Source organism: Emydura macquarii, unplaced genomic scaffold (assembly GCF_026122565.2).
Source record: "Emydura macquarii macquarii isolate MOO-44397 ecotype Brisbane River unplaced genomic scaffold, CSIRO-AGI_Emac_v2 contig_499, whole genome shotgun sequence".
Lineage (NCBI taxonomy): Eukaryota > Metazoa > Chordata > Testudines > Chelidae > Emydura > Emydura macquarii.
Window position 1 is genome coordinate 16,364,899 of NW_027130636.1, and position 12,328 is coordinate 16,377,226.

Genomic DNA, 12,328 nt, shown 5'->3' on the forward strand with positions numbered 1-12,328 from the left:
AGGTCATCTAGTCCAACCCCCTGCTCAAAGCAGGACTAACCTCTGCTATATCATCCCAACCAGGGCTTTGTCAAGCCGCAGCTTAAAAACCTCTAAGGATGGAGATTCCACCACCTCCCTAGGTAACCCATTCCAGTGCTTCACCACCCTCCTAGTAAAAAACTTTTTCCTAATGTCCAACCTAGACCTCCCTCCCTGCAACTTGAGACCGTTGCTCCTTGTTCTGTCATCTGCCACCACCGAGAACAGCCTAGCCCCATCCTCCCTAGAACCCCCTTTCAGGTAGTTAAAGGCCGCTATCAAATCCCCCCTCACTCTTCTCTTTTGCAGACTAAACAAGCCCAGTTCCCTCAGCCTCTCCTCATAAGTCCTGTGCTCCAGCCCCCTAATCATTTTTGTCGCCCTCCGCTGGACTCTCTCCAACTTGTCCACATCCTTTTTGTATTGGGGGGCCCAAAACTGGACACAATATTCTAAATGCGGCCTCACCAATGCCGAATAGAGGGGAATAATCACTTCCCGTGACCTGCTAGCAATGCCCCTCCTAATGCAGCCCAATATGCCATTGGCCTTCTTGCCAACCAGGGCACACTGCTGACTCATATCCAGCTTTTTATCCACTGTTACCCCCAGGTCCTTTTCTGCAGAGCTGCTGCCCAGCTCGTCGGTCCCCAGTCTATAGCTGTGCATGGGATTCTTTGCATCGAGTCCAACCCCCTGCTCAAAGCAGGACCAACCCCAGCTAAATCCTCATTTGTAGATTTGTGTTTTTCCTCCAAAAAGGTCCTAGACCCTAATCCTGCAAAACTAAAGTGCTTAACTTTACTCGTGTGAGTAATGCCCCTGAACTCAGTGGGATTCTTTAACCATGCAGGCATTTGGTTAATCCTTGCCCATTTCTCTCCTCTCTTTGCACCTCTTTGTATTTTATCTAGTCTCCTGGATGTTTGCACTGGTTTTATATTATCCAGTGGGCAGAGGGGATTCCTGGGATATCTGCAGGAAACCACCTTCATTTGTGTGGTCTCCCATTAGCAGTATTGTACAGATACAGCTCCTGAGGATTTTTTTCATACAGCATAAACAGCGCAGCCCCTGCACTGCATCTTTTGGGATGCTCCTGACGGGTTTCCCTAGTGCTTCTCACAAACTCAGGTCTTTCTATGCTGGATGCAAGAAACAGCCTGTTTCGATGTACTCCCCTTGAGGAGGAGCTTTGAAGGGATGCTTTCACTTAGTACAGACAGAAATGGAGTATTGCATACATAGTATTGCTACAAGCAGCTCCAAAGACTCCTGGAGCCAAGAGCAGTTGATCACATTCTCACTTGCACTGTTTCTCCTGTAAATGGAGGCTCCAGTGCTGCAAGCTATTCCTCCCAAACAGCCCCGTGTCCACAAGGAGACACAATGATGTCATGGGGCCTCCTGCGTGTGTGAAACACCGCTCTTGTCAGTGGGGCTCTGTGTAGCCATGCATGTGGCAGGATCGGGCCTACCGTCAGGGGTTTCCCTGATATCTGTGTGGGTCTCTCACACAGCAGCAGGGGAGAGAAAACCACACTGCAGATGAGGAAAGCACAAACCTTTCAGGGGCTTGGATGAGCAGGGGCAGCATCTGAAGCTGTATTCAACGCCTTGTTTGGGAATCTGAGGAGATTATAAGGTGTCTCTTTAAAACCCGGGGTTCCATTGCATGTGGCATTACACCCAGCGATAAAAGAGACAAGTCAGCAGGGATCAAAGATCTGGGGGCTACCAAGAAAGGGACAGATTCTCAGCTACTGTCAATAGGTACAGACCAGTGGACGTCAATGGAGCTATGCTGATTCATATCAGCTGGGCGCCTGGCCCATTGATTTCCACAGAGCTATGCCAATTTACACCATCAGGAGCTCTGGATCACTGACTTTTGTGGTGCTATGCCTATTTACACCAGCTGGGGATCTGACCTTGCGTTTCACCAAGGGACTCTTACGTGATCCCAATAGGCCCATTATTCCACTCCCCGCTCTGTCGCTCTGGCACATGCAGCTTGGCCAGCAACTTTCTTTATCCCTCTGAAAGATGGGTGGAGAACATGGAAAGAAAAGCCTCGAGCTGCTGTCAAAGACACTGATGGGGCACGTGGCATCCAGGATTTCACTTCCTTTCTGTATTTCTAAGGACTTGGCTGCACGGCATGACAGTGTGAACTAGAGAGGTGTGAACTGTCTAGCACTCTAACTGCCCCAGGCAGACACTGCTGGGGTGCTCTCAAAGGTACTTAGAGCGTGTTAACATAGCTCTGTTTGAAGCAGGACTGCATCAGCACAAAGTAGGTGCCTTTGAGAGCAAGCCAGAAGGGTTTATGTGGGGCAGTTAGAGCACTACATGCTAGAGCACTCTGCAAGTCAAACCCCTTTAGTTCACACAGTGGTGCCAGGCAGATAAGTTCTTAGGCTACAGTGGCTCATGAGCTGCCATCTGGGCTGAGAACTCATCTGGGCTGGAGGGGAGGGGAAGCTCCAGGAAATGACCGACTCTTGGGCAAGGTCTTTTTTTCTGGTGCCAGAAGCTCTTTTACTGGGTTGCAGGCTACATATGATTTCTCCAAGGACTGGCAATCTCAGAGCCATGCATACAGCCGGATGAAGAAATACAAGGCTGCTTCCAGCACTTCATTGCAAAACTTTGGCTGGCTGGAGATGGCTGTGTGGCTGGGACTCACTCTTGGCCCTGCCCATTCTCTGTTTGGTAGAGCCCCCTAGTGTAAACGGGACTGGGAGGCAAGGCCCACAGCACAAAAATGGGAGTGCTTACGTAATCAAACCGGCTTTGCCTTAACCCCTTGGCTGCTGAGTCCAGCAGCAAAAGAACATGACAATGAATTATTAAGCGTCCATCTTCAGCAGTGTATTTTCCAGTGTAAATCCCTGGTAACACCAGGGAAGTCACTCCAGAGAGAGCCAAGGACAGAGCAAGGTAGCATCCAAGGAGATCCTGAGGGAGTGTTTGGTAGGTGAGCAGGACCTTTCTGGCCAGAGGAGAGAGTGATCAGCTGTGTCTAGAGGAGCGCACAGCTAGAGGAGAAGGAAAAAAAAGGCGACGCAGCTTGGCCAGGGAGAGGCTGTTGGTGAGCTGGCTAAGGGCAGTTTGAGAAGAGGAGGGAGCAGGCAGCCGAGCTGCCGGAGATGAAGGAGTGTAAACAGGAGGGAAGTCAGGGCAGTGGGAGCATGGCATGTGCTTGAAAAGTGTGGCGGCAAGGAGGAGGGATGAACTAAAGTGAGCTCAAGGGAGGTCAAGAGTGCAGGGGATTTGGCCGAGATATGGGCTACAGAGACCCTCATTGGACTGGCACTCAGCACCCCCAGCTTCTGACCCTGCCTCTGGCACTCCTGTGCTGTGTGGCTGGGGGGCATCACTTCCCCTCTGTCTGACTGATGCTCAGAGGGGGATTCTGTGGGAGAGCAGCCATGGCGAGGGAGGGATCAGAGTTCAGGAAGGTGAAACTGACTAGTTCTTGTTTTGCTACTTCTCTCACATGTGGTGGAAGGTAAGGCAGACAGGAAAGGTGATTTGTGCCACCCTCCAGCCTGTGCTCCTGGGTACATCGATCCCTATCCTACGGAAATTTGCTGCTGGAATGTATATTAGTGACTATTCTTATTATTGTCTATGTAATGCCACATAATGTATGTATGTATGTAGGTGTGCATGAATCTTTTGAGGTAGCTAAAAAACACAGGTCCAGTGACACAGTATCACATCCCACGTAGGGGTTAAAGATGAAAGATCCATTCCTTTCCCCATAGAAATCTTTTTCTGTTGACTTCAGTGAGAAGTCAGCTGGGTCCAGGGAATCAAACGGAACATTTTCCAGGGGAACAAAGTCTCTCTCCTTTTGATCACACCAGTACACCACAGCAAGTTATTTCCATTCCCTTCACTCAGTGATGGTTGGGGGCAGGGGTTGTTTACAGTCACTGAGAGACTTTATTCTTTGCATTTGATTTCCCTTTGGTTCCCAACCAATCTTTCCAATGTCAATGCTTTGCAGATGAGTTCTGGTTGGAGTTTTATATCCTTCTGTACTCTTTGTTTGGTGTTTGGGGACTATTCTTTAACGTGCACGTTCTCCGCTGGAATGATCTATCTAGTGGCTGAGCCCCTGCTGATGTCATGCATACATTTCTGATCATAAAAACAAACCAAACCACCCAACAGTGTTAGCTCACTGACACTGGATTTCTGTAAGCTAATTGCAGGGACCAACAGCATTAGCTACGGTCAAGCACACAGCTGTGCCTATGCACCTTAATTGTGGTCTGTAACAGCACTCCTTTCAGAGGGTGTCACTCATGTCATGCAGAGTGATGTGTGTCTGATAACAACAAACTTCAGCCAGGAAGTAGATATAGACTGGCCAACACATCTGACTTGTGAGATCAGTCACATTTTCAATGCACATAGGAGGCAGTGAAAGGTCTGCCCACTTATCTTCCACCCAAGAGGGTTTTTATTCTCAGAGCAAGGCTCTGTCTCACGCAGAAGTTATGCCAGTCTAGTGTATATCGATGTAAGCGAACCAACGTAACTGCACTGACTGTGTCCACACTGGGCAGGTGCCCCAGGTTAAGGCTACTTCCCCTTTGAAGTGTCACGTTCACACCAAACAGTGCTGCATTGCTAGAAGCGTGTTGCACCTGGGTAGGTGTCCCAGGCATCAACCGCTGCTTCTCGGTGCGATGCATTCTGGGTACTTTTCACGGCAGATTGGGGGATACCAATTGGCATGCAGAGGAACTGTTTGATTATGGGCCCAACTCCTCTCATCCCTCCTGTTGTGTCCCAAAATTCACCTGGAGCTCGCTGGCTCAGGCCATTCTCAAACAGTGGTCTAGCAGCAAGGAGGGTAAACAGGCGATCCTGTCCATTGCTGATATCGGATCACTCACATGCTTGAAGTTTGGCACATGTTTAAGCACCTTCCTGCCACTGAGCTGGCTACAGCAGAACTCCAGCCTGCAGGGCACATGCCTATTTGGCCACACGGTGTCTAGAGAAGGATCTGAGCTTACCTTATCCTGCTCCTGGCGATGCAGAGCCTCCAGCTTCACCCGGTCGATCTCCATCCTGGTGTTCATGAGCTCCCGCTGGGCCTCGCTGAGTTTCTCTGACAGGAGACTCTTCTCCGCTTCCTTCAGAGACAACGCCTGGCAGGGTGTGACAGAGAGGAACCATCATTCAATAAGGGCACATGTGGAAGGACAAGTGCAGGAGCTCAGCATGCTGGGAAGGAAGGACATTCTCCACAGCTACCACTGTTAGGACTGAAGTGATTGCAAGCTTCCTTGCAGCTAGCACTGTTATACCATTCCAGATAGCACATCCCACTGCACAGGCTGGGCCTGGAGTAGCTGTGGGATTCCACACAGCCAGCACTCTGTACCATTCCCCACAGCACCTCCCACTGGCACAGGCTGGGCCTGGAGAAGACTCACTGACCCACAGACTTTAAGTCCAGAAGGGATCATTATGCTCATCTAATCTAACCTCCTGCACATTGCAGGCTGCAGAACCTCATCCACCCACTCCTGTAACAGACCCCTAACCTCTGGCTGAGTTACTGAACTTCTCAAATCATGATTTAAAGACTTCAAGTTACAGAGAATCCATCATTTACACTAGTTTAAACCTGCAAGTGACCTGTGCCCCATGCTGCAGAGGAAGGCAAAAAATCCCCAGGGCCTCTGCCAATCTGAGCTGGGGAAAAATTTCTTCCCAGTCCCAAATATGGTGATCAGCTAAACCCTGAGCATGTGGGCAAGACCCACCAGGCAGACACCTGGGAAAGAATTCACTATAGTAACTCAGATCCCTCCCCATCTAGTGTCCCATCCCTGGCCATTGAAGTTATTTGCTACTAGCATTTGCAGATCGGCTACATAGCATTGTAGGCTGTCCCATCATACCATCCCATCCATAAACTTATCAAGTTCTGTCTTGAAGTCAGCTAGGTTTCTTGTCCCCACTGCTCCCCTAGGAAGGCTGTTCCAGAACATCACTCCTCTGGTGGTTAGAAACCTTCACCTAATTTCAAAGTTAACCTTGTTGATGGCCAGTTTATATCCATTTATTCTTGTGTCCACAATGGTGCTGAACTTAAATAACCCCTCTCCCCACCCAGTGTTTCTCCCTCTGCTGGATTTAGAGAGAGCAACCCTAGCTCCCCTCAACCTTCGTTTGGTTAGGCTAAACAAGCCAAGCTCTGTGAGTCTCCTATTGTAAGGCAGGTTCTCCATTCCTTGGATCATCTTTGTAGCCCTTCACTGGGTTCCCCACAGCCAGCACCTATACCATTCCCCACAGTGCCTCCTGCTGGCAGAGGCCAGGACCGGAGCTTTCCTGCAGCCAGCGCTCCTCCATCACTCTCTCCCTGTTCACCTTCTGCTTGTCATTCTCTAACAGGAGGAGGCTTTCATCCCGCTCCTGCTGCAAACTCAGTATTTCCTCAGCCAGCTCCTCTTTCTCAGCTTCACATTTGGACAGCAGCTCCTCCTTCTCCTGCTGCAGCTGGTGCACAGCCTCTTCCTTCTCTTCCTTCAGCGCCAGACACAAGTTCTCCTGCCGTGGAGCAAGAACGAAGCAGGCCAATACAACAGGTCAGGATGGGCACAGATCTTTCTGCGGGAGTGACCGGCGCCTGGGCAGTGCAGACTATTGGCATTCCACACAGGGCCCAGCTGCACTCTGGGCCAGAGAGGTCAGGGAGAGCATTAGCGTGGTCATGGTACAGCTACTATGCACGCCACGCTTCTGGCCGGCAGGGAGGAGAACTCTTAGGACAAAGAATACCTGCTATAGCCAGGTTCCCAGGGTGCCTGGGATTTGGAGTCTCCATCCATATTGCCATGTGCTACTTGCTTAGATAGGGCCGCTGTTAGGGGCAGGACAGGCTGCATGCCTGAGCGCCATGTGTATAATCTACTGCAAGGCGCTCAAGGTTCCCCACTGAAGTCAACGGGAGTCTGCATATCCTGCTCACTGGGCATTGGGTCAGAGGCCACAGTTCCACAGGGGCAGCACAAAGTCACTGCACCCCTTGACATGGCCCAGGTCAGGGACAGCAACTATTGTTTCCTCTGTAAATGTTTGTCCTCTCAGGACCAGTGGCATGAATCAGGAACTACTCCAGCTGAGTCAATGGAGCTACACCAGCATAAAACAGGTGCATGTGAGAGGAGAACCAGGCCCACTGTCCTGCCATGCCAGGTCCCGCTGAAAGAGCTCACACAAATGATCTTACGAGGATGGTGGGCAGACTGGATCGTTGCAGTTGCAGGGTATCCCGTGTGGCAGCTAAGTGCCACTTGGCACCATCAGCACCATTCGCTTGTCACTGCCTCTTCCACAGATCCACAGATTTAGCGCTAGAAGGGACAGGTATGACCCTGGCGTGACCTCCACAGAGCACAGGCCAGGGTGCCTCACCCAGGGAGTCCTGCAGCAAGCCCTTACCTTGTGTTTGAGCTAAAGAGTATCTTTCACAATGACCCCCCATCTTCCTAGAGGGACTCCAAGGACTGGAGAGGCACCGTGCCCTGGGTGAGGCGCCCAAAGGTATGTTACTGAGGGCACTGTGCGCTGGATGAGGCGCCCAATGGTGAGTTACCGAGGGGACCGTGCCCTGAGTGAGGTGCCCAATTGTACGCTACCCTCACTGTTACATGTGTGCCTCATTTCTGGTCTGAATTCATCTAGCCTCAGCTTCCAGCCAAGCCAGGCTCCTCGCTGTCTCTGCTTGACAGCTGCAGTGCTTACCTTCTCCTGTTTCAGGCATCCCAGGTCCTGGTCATGGGCTTGCTTCTGGTTCTGCAGTGCCAGCTGGGTCTCTTGCTCCATCTGCGCTAAGTGCTGCTTCAGTGCCTCTATGTCCTGCCTCAGCGCGGTGTCCTGCAGCTCCAGCTCATGCTGTGCCTTCTCCACCTCCACTGTGGAACAAAGAAGGCCCTGACCTTCACAGCTTCTGTCCTTTGGTTCCTGCCTGTGTAAAGCGCACTCAGGGGTGCAGCGCTGGCAGTACCCTTGCCTGCTGGCCATAAGGCTTGGGGTTGCGAGCCACTAGGAGGCAGGGGTGTGGGCGCAGCCAAGGAAAGCGGGAGTTAGCAGGAACACATGCACTTTACCTTGGAGCACCTGCCGTGCCTGCTCTAGGCTCTGATTTTCTCCTTCCAGCTGTTCCTTCTGGCCTTCCAGCTGTGCTGCTAACTCCTGCATCTCAAAAAGGCTGGTCTCCAGCATGTCCTTCTCAGCTCTGTGGCACAGCGGAAACAATCAGGGCCAGCGATCTAGGCTAGTGCTTCCCTGACCTCCAGTGAATGGGAATCAGCCCCTTAGCTGGCTCTTTGATTGTGGGAGGAAGCTGGGTCTATTCTGAGCCCTGAGAAAACTATGGCTGAGCTCTGAGCCACCAACTCTGAGCCAGCCACAGCCTGAATGCCGTGTGTGCGCTGCATGAACATTGGCTGGGCAGGGCTTCCTTGGGGCCTCACTCCTGTTCTCCATGTGCCGTGTGTTCCCAGCAGTAGGCCCGCAGGGAGCTGCCACCAATCGCTCGATGCCCTGCCGCTAGCTCAGCACGGAAACGATTAAACGCATATGTGGCCGAGCCTGGCTGCCGTGCATGTGATCCGCGCACTGAGACCACGCTCAGGGGGGCAGAACTCCACCGCCTGCCGCGTGAGATAGGCATCATTCACACCAGCATGTGGCAGAAGAGACCCAGGGCTGGGAAGCGTTACTGATCCTTTCATTCAAACTGCCTAGGGAGCTGGCTGCCCAGGCCAGCTGGCACACCCTCCCTGCCTGTGTCCGAGGGAATGCGGTTATCGAGTCTGTCAACCTCCGCCATGGCTCTGATCTGGCCCAGCTACCCTCGCAGCTGGCATAGGCTGTGCTGGAAACTGCCTCCCTTGCTCTGCAGTGCTGCTGGTACCAGTTGCCCCCCCAAAAGGAGGGAGGGGCAGCATGTCGGGTAGGAGGGGGGTCCTGGCATCCCTTGCTATCCCCCATTCGTCGGTCGGTCAGACATGACCCCTCTTGGCCCATCTCCATTACTGATCTGGGCTGTTCCCAGCTCCTGCCAGGAAGCAGCAGGTAGCCCCAGCAGCAGCGGAGCAAGGAGCTCCTGGCACTTAGAAGAGACCTCCTTTCCCCCGCCATGGCACCCCTTAGCACCCCTCTTCCCCCGCCCCCCCTCCAAATAAGAGACCAGCCAGCCTCCAGGTGATATCCATCCGGGCTCCGCCAATCTCCCAGGATCTGAAGAGCAAGGAGATGGGACCTGAGTGCGTCTGTCTCCTCCAGCAGGCCTTTCCTCTTCCTTTCCAGCGCCGTGAGCTCCACCGACAGCCTCGCCTTTTCCTTAGCAAGCTCCTCCTTCTCCTGGACGATGCGGAGTAGAGAGTCGGCCTGAATCCCCAGCTCCTGGCGGCTGTGAGCCAGCTGCTCACTCAGACTGTGGTTCTGGCTGCTTGCCTTGGGACAGTGAGAGGAAAGGAAGGTGAACAAAGCAAGAGAGCAAAGGGTCCGACTGGGGCCCTCACTGCACCCACAGTCCCTGTGCTGGCTATCCCTACTGTAGGCTGCAGGGAGGGAGGGAGAGGGATCTGGTGGGAAGGCTACTTCCCGTCTGCCTCTCCTTACCTTGCTGGCCAGGCACACCAGGACAGTAATCTGCACCGGGGATACTGCTGGAATGGGTCATTTCCCCCACAGAGCAACTTGGGGGGATTTGCTCTCTGTGTCCCCCTCTTGTTCCCAGTCTGCTCCTGTGGCCCGTAGCTATATGCTGCTCCATGCACTGGCTGGCTGGCAGCAAAGCCACCACGAGAGAGGAATGAAGAGCGGGGATGGGGGAGGGAGACCTTTGCTGCAAGGGGAAGCCTGGCTGTTGCACAGCAGGGTGCAGGTAGGGACCATTATCTGGGCCAGGGCCTGCTCTCACCTGCGTCACCTGCTCTCACCTGCGTTACCACCAGGGTCTGCTCTCACCTGCGTCAGGTGATCCCGCAGCTGGGCCTTTTCCCTGCGCAGCATTGTCATCTCTTCCTCCAGTGCTTCTCGCCTCTCCTCCGCTGCCTGGCAGCTCTGCTCCAGCCCCCGCCTGGCCGCGTTCACCCGTGCCAGCTCCTGCTCCATGTGTGCCAGCTGGTCTCGCAGGCTGGCTCGCTCCTGCTCCAGCTCTCGCCTCCGCTCCAGCAGCGCGCCCTTCTCCTCCTCCAGCTTCACCACACCCAAAAGCCAAAGAGAGAGCATTGGGGTGAGGGGCCCCCCAGGAGGGAAGAACCCTACAGACTACAAAAGTGAAGGGCAGGGGGGTCAGAGTCAGAGCCGGCCCTTCCACAGTGGACATCAGAAGAGCACAGCTGCCTGTGAGCCTTTGGCACATGCCAGCCACAGGACTGGAGGCCTATAGACAGATGGGCAGTATGGACAGGATGAAGGGTCTCTGGCCTGAGGATGGGCATGGAGAGAGGACAAAGCTAAGGTGGCATTTCAGAACCAGAGCTGGCGGGGAAATCAAAACTTTCAAACAGAACGATTGAGTTCAGAATTTCTCCATGGGAACATTTTGATTTTTTCCAGGAAAAATAAAAACTCAGATTGAAAATTTCCCATCTCAAGTTGAAGTTGGCACTCTGAATGTGTTAATTAAAAAAAAAAAAAAAAAAAAGATTTTCATCCAAATCAAGACATTTTCGTGGAACATTTTGGTGAAAACTTCATTTTTCAATTTAAAAAAAGTGGCCTCAACAAAAGGTGAAGAGTTAGAACCTCAGCGGCAGAGAGAAAAAGCTGCAATTGCCATGCAGATCCGTTCTCAGCCTGGAGATGTTCCAGGGACAGGAATATATCCCCAACGGTAACTTAGACCCAGAGGGGTGTGGGCGCTGCAGATTCCTTTCATGATCCTCGGAGCACGAACTCGGAGGCTCTGATGGTCACGCTAGTGAGATGCGGGCTCCGGAGAGCTCAAGCACCGAAGGCTGAGCTGGCAGGACGCAGAAGCGGGGCAAAGCCTTCCATGGGATGTATAAGCAGGTTCCAGGCTGATGTGGGGAGCTGTGATCCCCCTCATGTCAGGCCTCGATGAAGCTACAGGCCCGCAGCAGTTACAAGCCCTACTGGGATGGCGCTGGCCACGCTGAAACGTTTCTGGCCCCGCCCAGGGCTAGAGAGAGGCGAAGGAAACGTCCCGTGGTTCCAAACTCCAGGCAACCACTGAAGACAGCACTCTCCGGCTGCCTGCATGCCCCAGCCCAGCGGAGACTCAGGTGGGAGAGGGCAAACCTCACACACCAGGTCTGAGGCTCTGGGGCAGGGCTTCTGCAGGAGATACTGACACAGCTTGGCTGGCACTGGAGTAGGACCCAGGAAATCTGGGTAAGGTCCCACCTCTCCTTTGGGCAAGTCACTCGGCCCAGGAAGTATCCCACTGGAATCAGTGGGAGCTACGTTCCGAAGTCCCTTTGTGGATCCTGCCCTTACACTCTTTAGGCCTCCGTTTTCCATCTGCAAAGGGGGATAATGACATTTCCTTTTTGCCACCCAGTCTCTGCCCGGTTTCTTTAAACAATCAGCTCTCCAGGCAGGGCCTGGCTCTCAGAGAGGGGCACTGACCTGGCTGGGGCCTTTACGTGCTAGAGGAATGTATGCCACCTAATGGGAGAGAACGGCTGTTGCGCCGGGGGAGCTCTGCCTCTCCTTGCAGTCCCCTGCCCCGCTGAGGGGGCTCCTGGCCACTAGAAAACAGGGATGCTTTGCACTTTGCAGAGTAAGCTGCTCCAGTGTTTTCTGTTTCCCCTCTTCTCTGTGGATCCACCTGGCAGCCCTGGCGGGAAGGGGCTGGTTTCTGTAGGCCCAGGCATGGGAGCTGACAGCTCAGCGGAGGGAATATGTGGCCAGGAGTAGCAGCTGAGTGGCTGGAAGAATGCTGGGCACTGCTGCTATGGCCGGCAGCTCCCTACTCCCTCCTCCAGGGCTGAAAGTGGCAAAGTCGCCCAGGCTCCTAGGACAACAGCACTGGAGGGGAAGGGGGCCACAGTGAGAGAGGGGCTGGATGAGAGCAGGGAGGGGAGACACTCTGGCATGGGGGCTGGAGAGCTGGCGGGGCAGTGGAGAAGGGAGGGGCACCGCCTACTGGAAGGTACCTGACCCTGCCCACCCCCTTGCGATCCTAGCCAGACATGTGTAACTTGTAGCCATGCTTGGAACTGCCCCTTCAAAGGGGGCGGGAGGCACTTCCCTGTGCTGGGCGGTGGGTTGGTGATGCCCTGCAGCTGGC

At 53.5% G+C, this 12,328-nt stretch overlaps 1 protein-coding gene across 1 annotated transcript in view; it reads right to left on the reverse strand.

Annotated features, from left to right (window-relative positions):
• CROCC2 (ciliary rootlet coiled-coil, rootletin family member 2) overlaps nt 1-12,328 on the reverse strand; it is an 87,983-nt gene that overhangs the window by 37,528 nt on the left and 38,127 nt on the right. Inside the window, exons 17-22 of the mRNA XM_067539021.1 lie at nt 10,036-10,266; nt 9,326-9,519; nt 8,169-8,296; nt 7,804-7,973; nt 6,427-6,606; nt 5,061-5,195 (exon numbers count right to left, since the gene is read on the reverse strand). Coding sequence (XP_067395122.1) covers nt 5,061-5,195; nt 6,427-6,606; nt 7,804-7,973; nt 8,169-8,296; nt 9,326-9,519; nt 10,036-10,266 — 1,038 coding nt within the window. The remainder of the gene's footprint in view (nt 1-5,060; nt 5,196-6,426; nt 6,607-7,803; nt 7,974-8,168; nt 8,297-9,325; nt 9,520-10,035; nt 10,267-12,328) is intronic.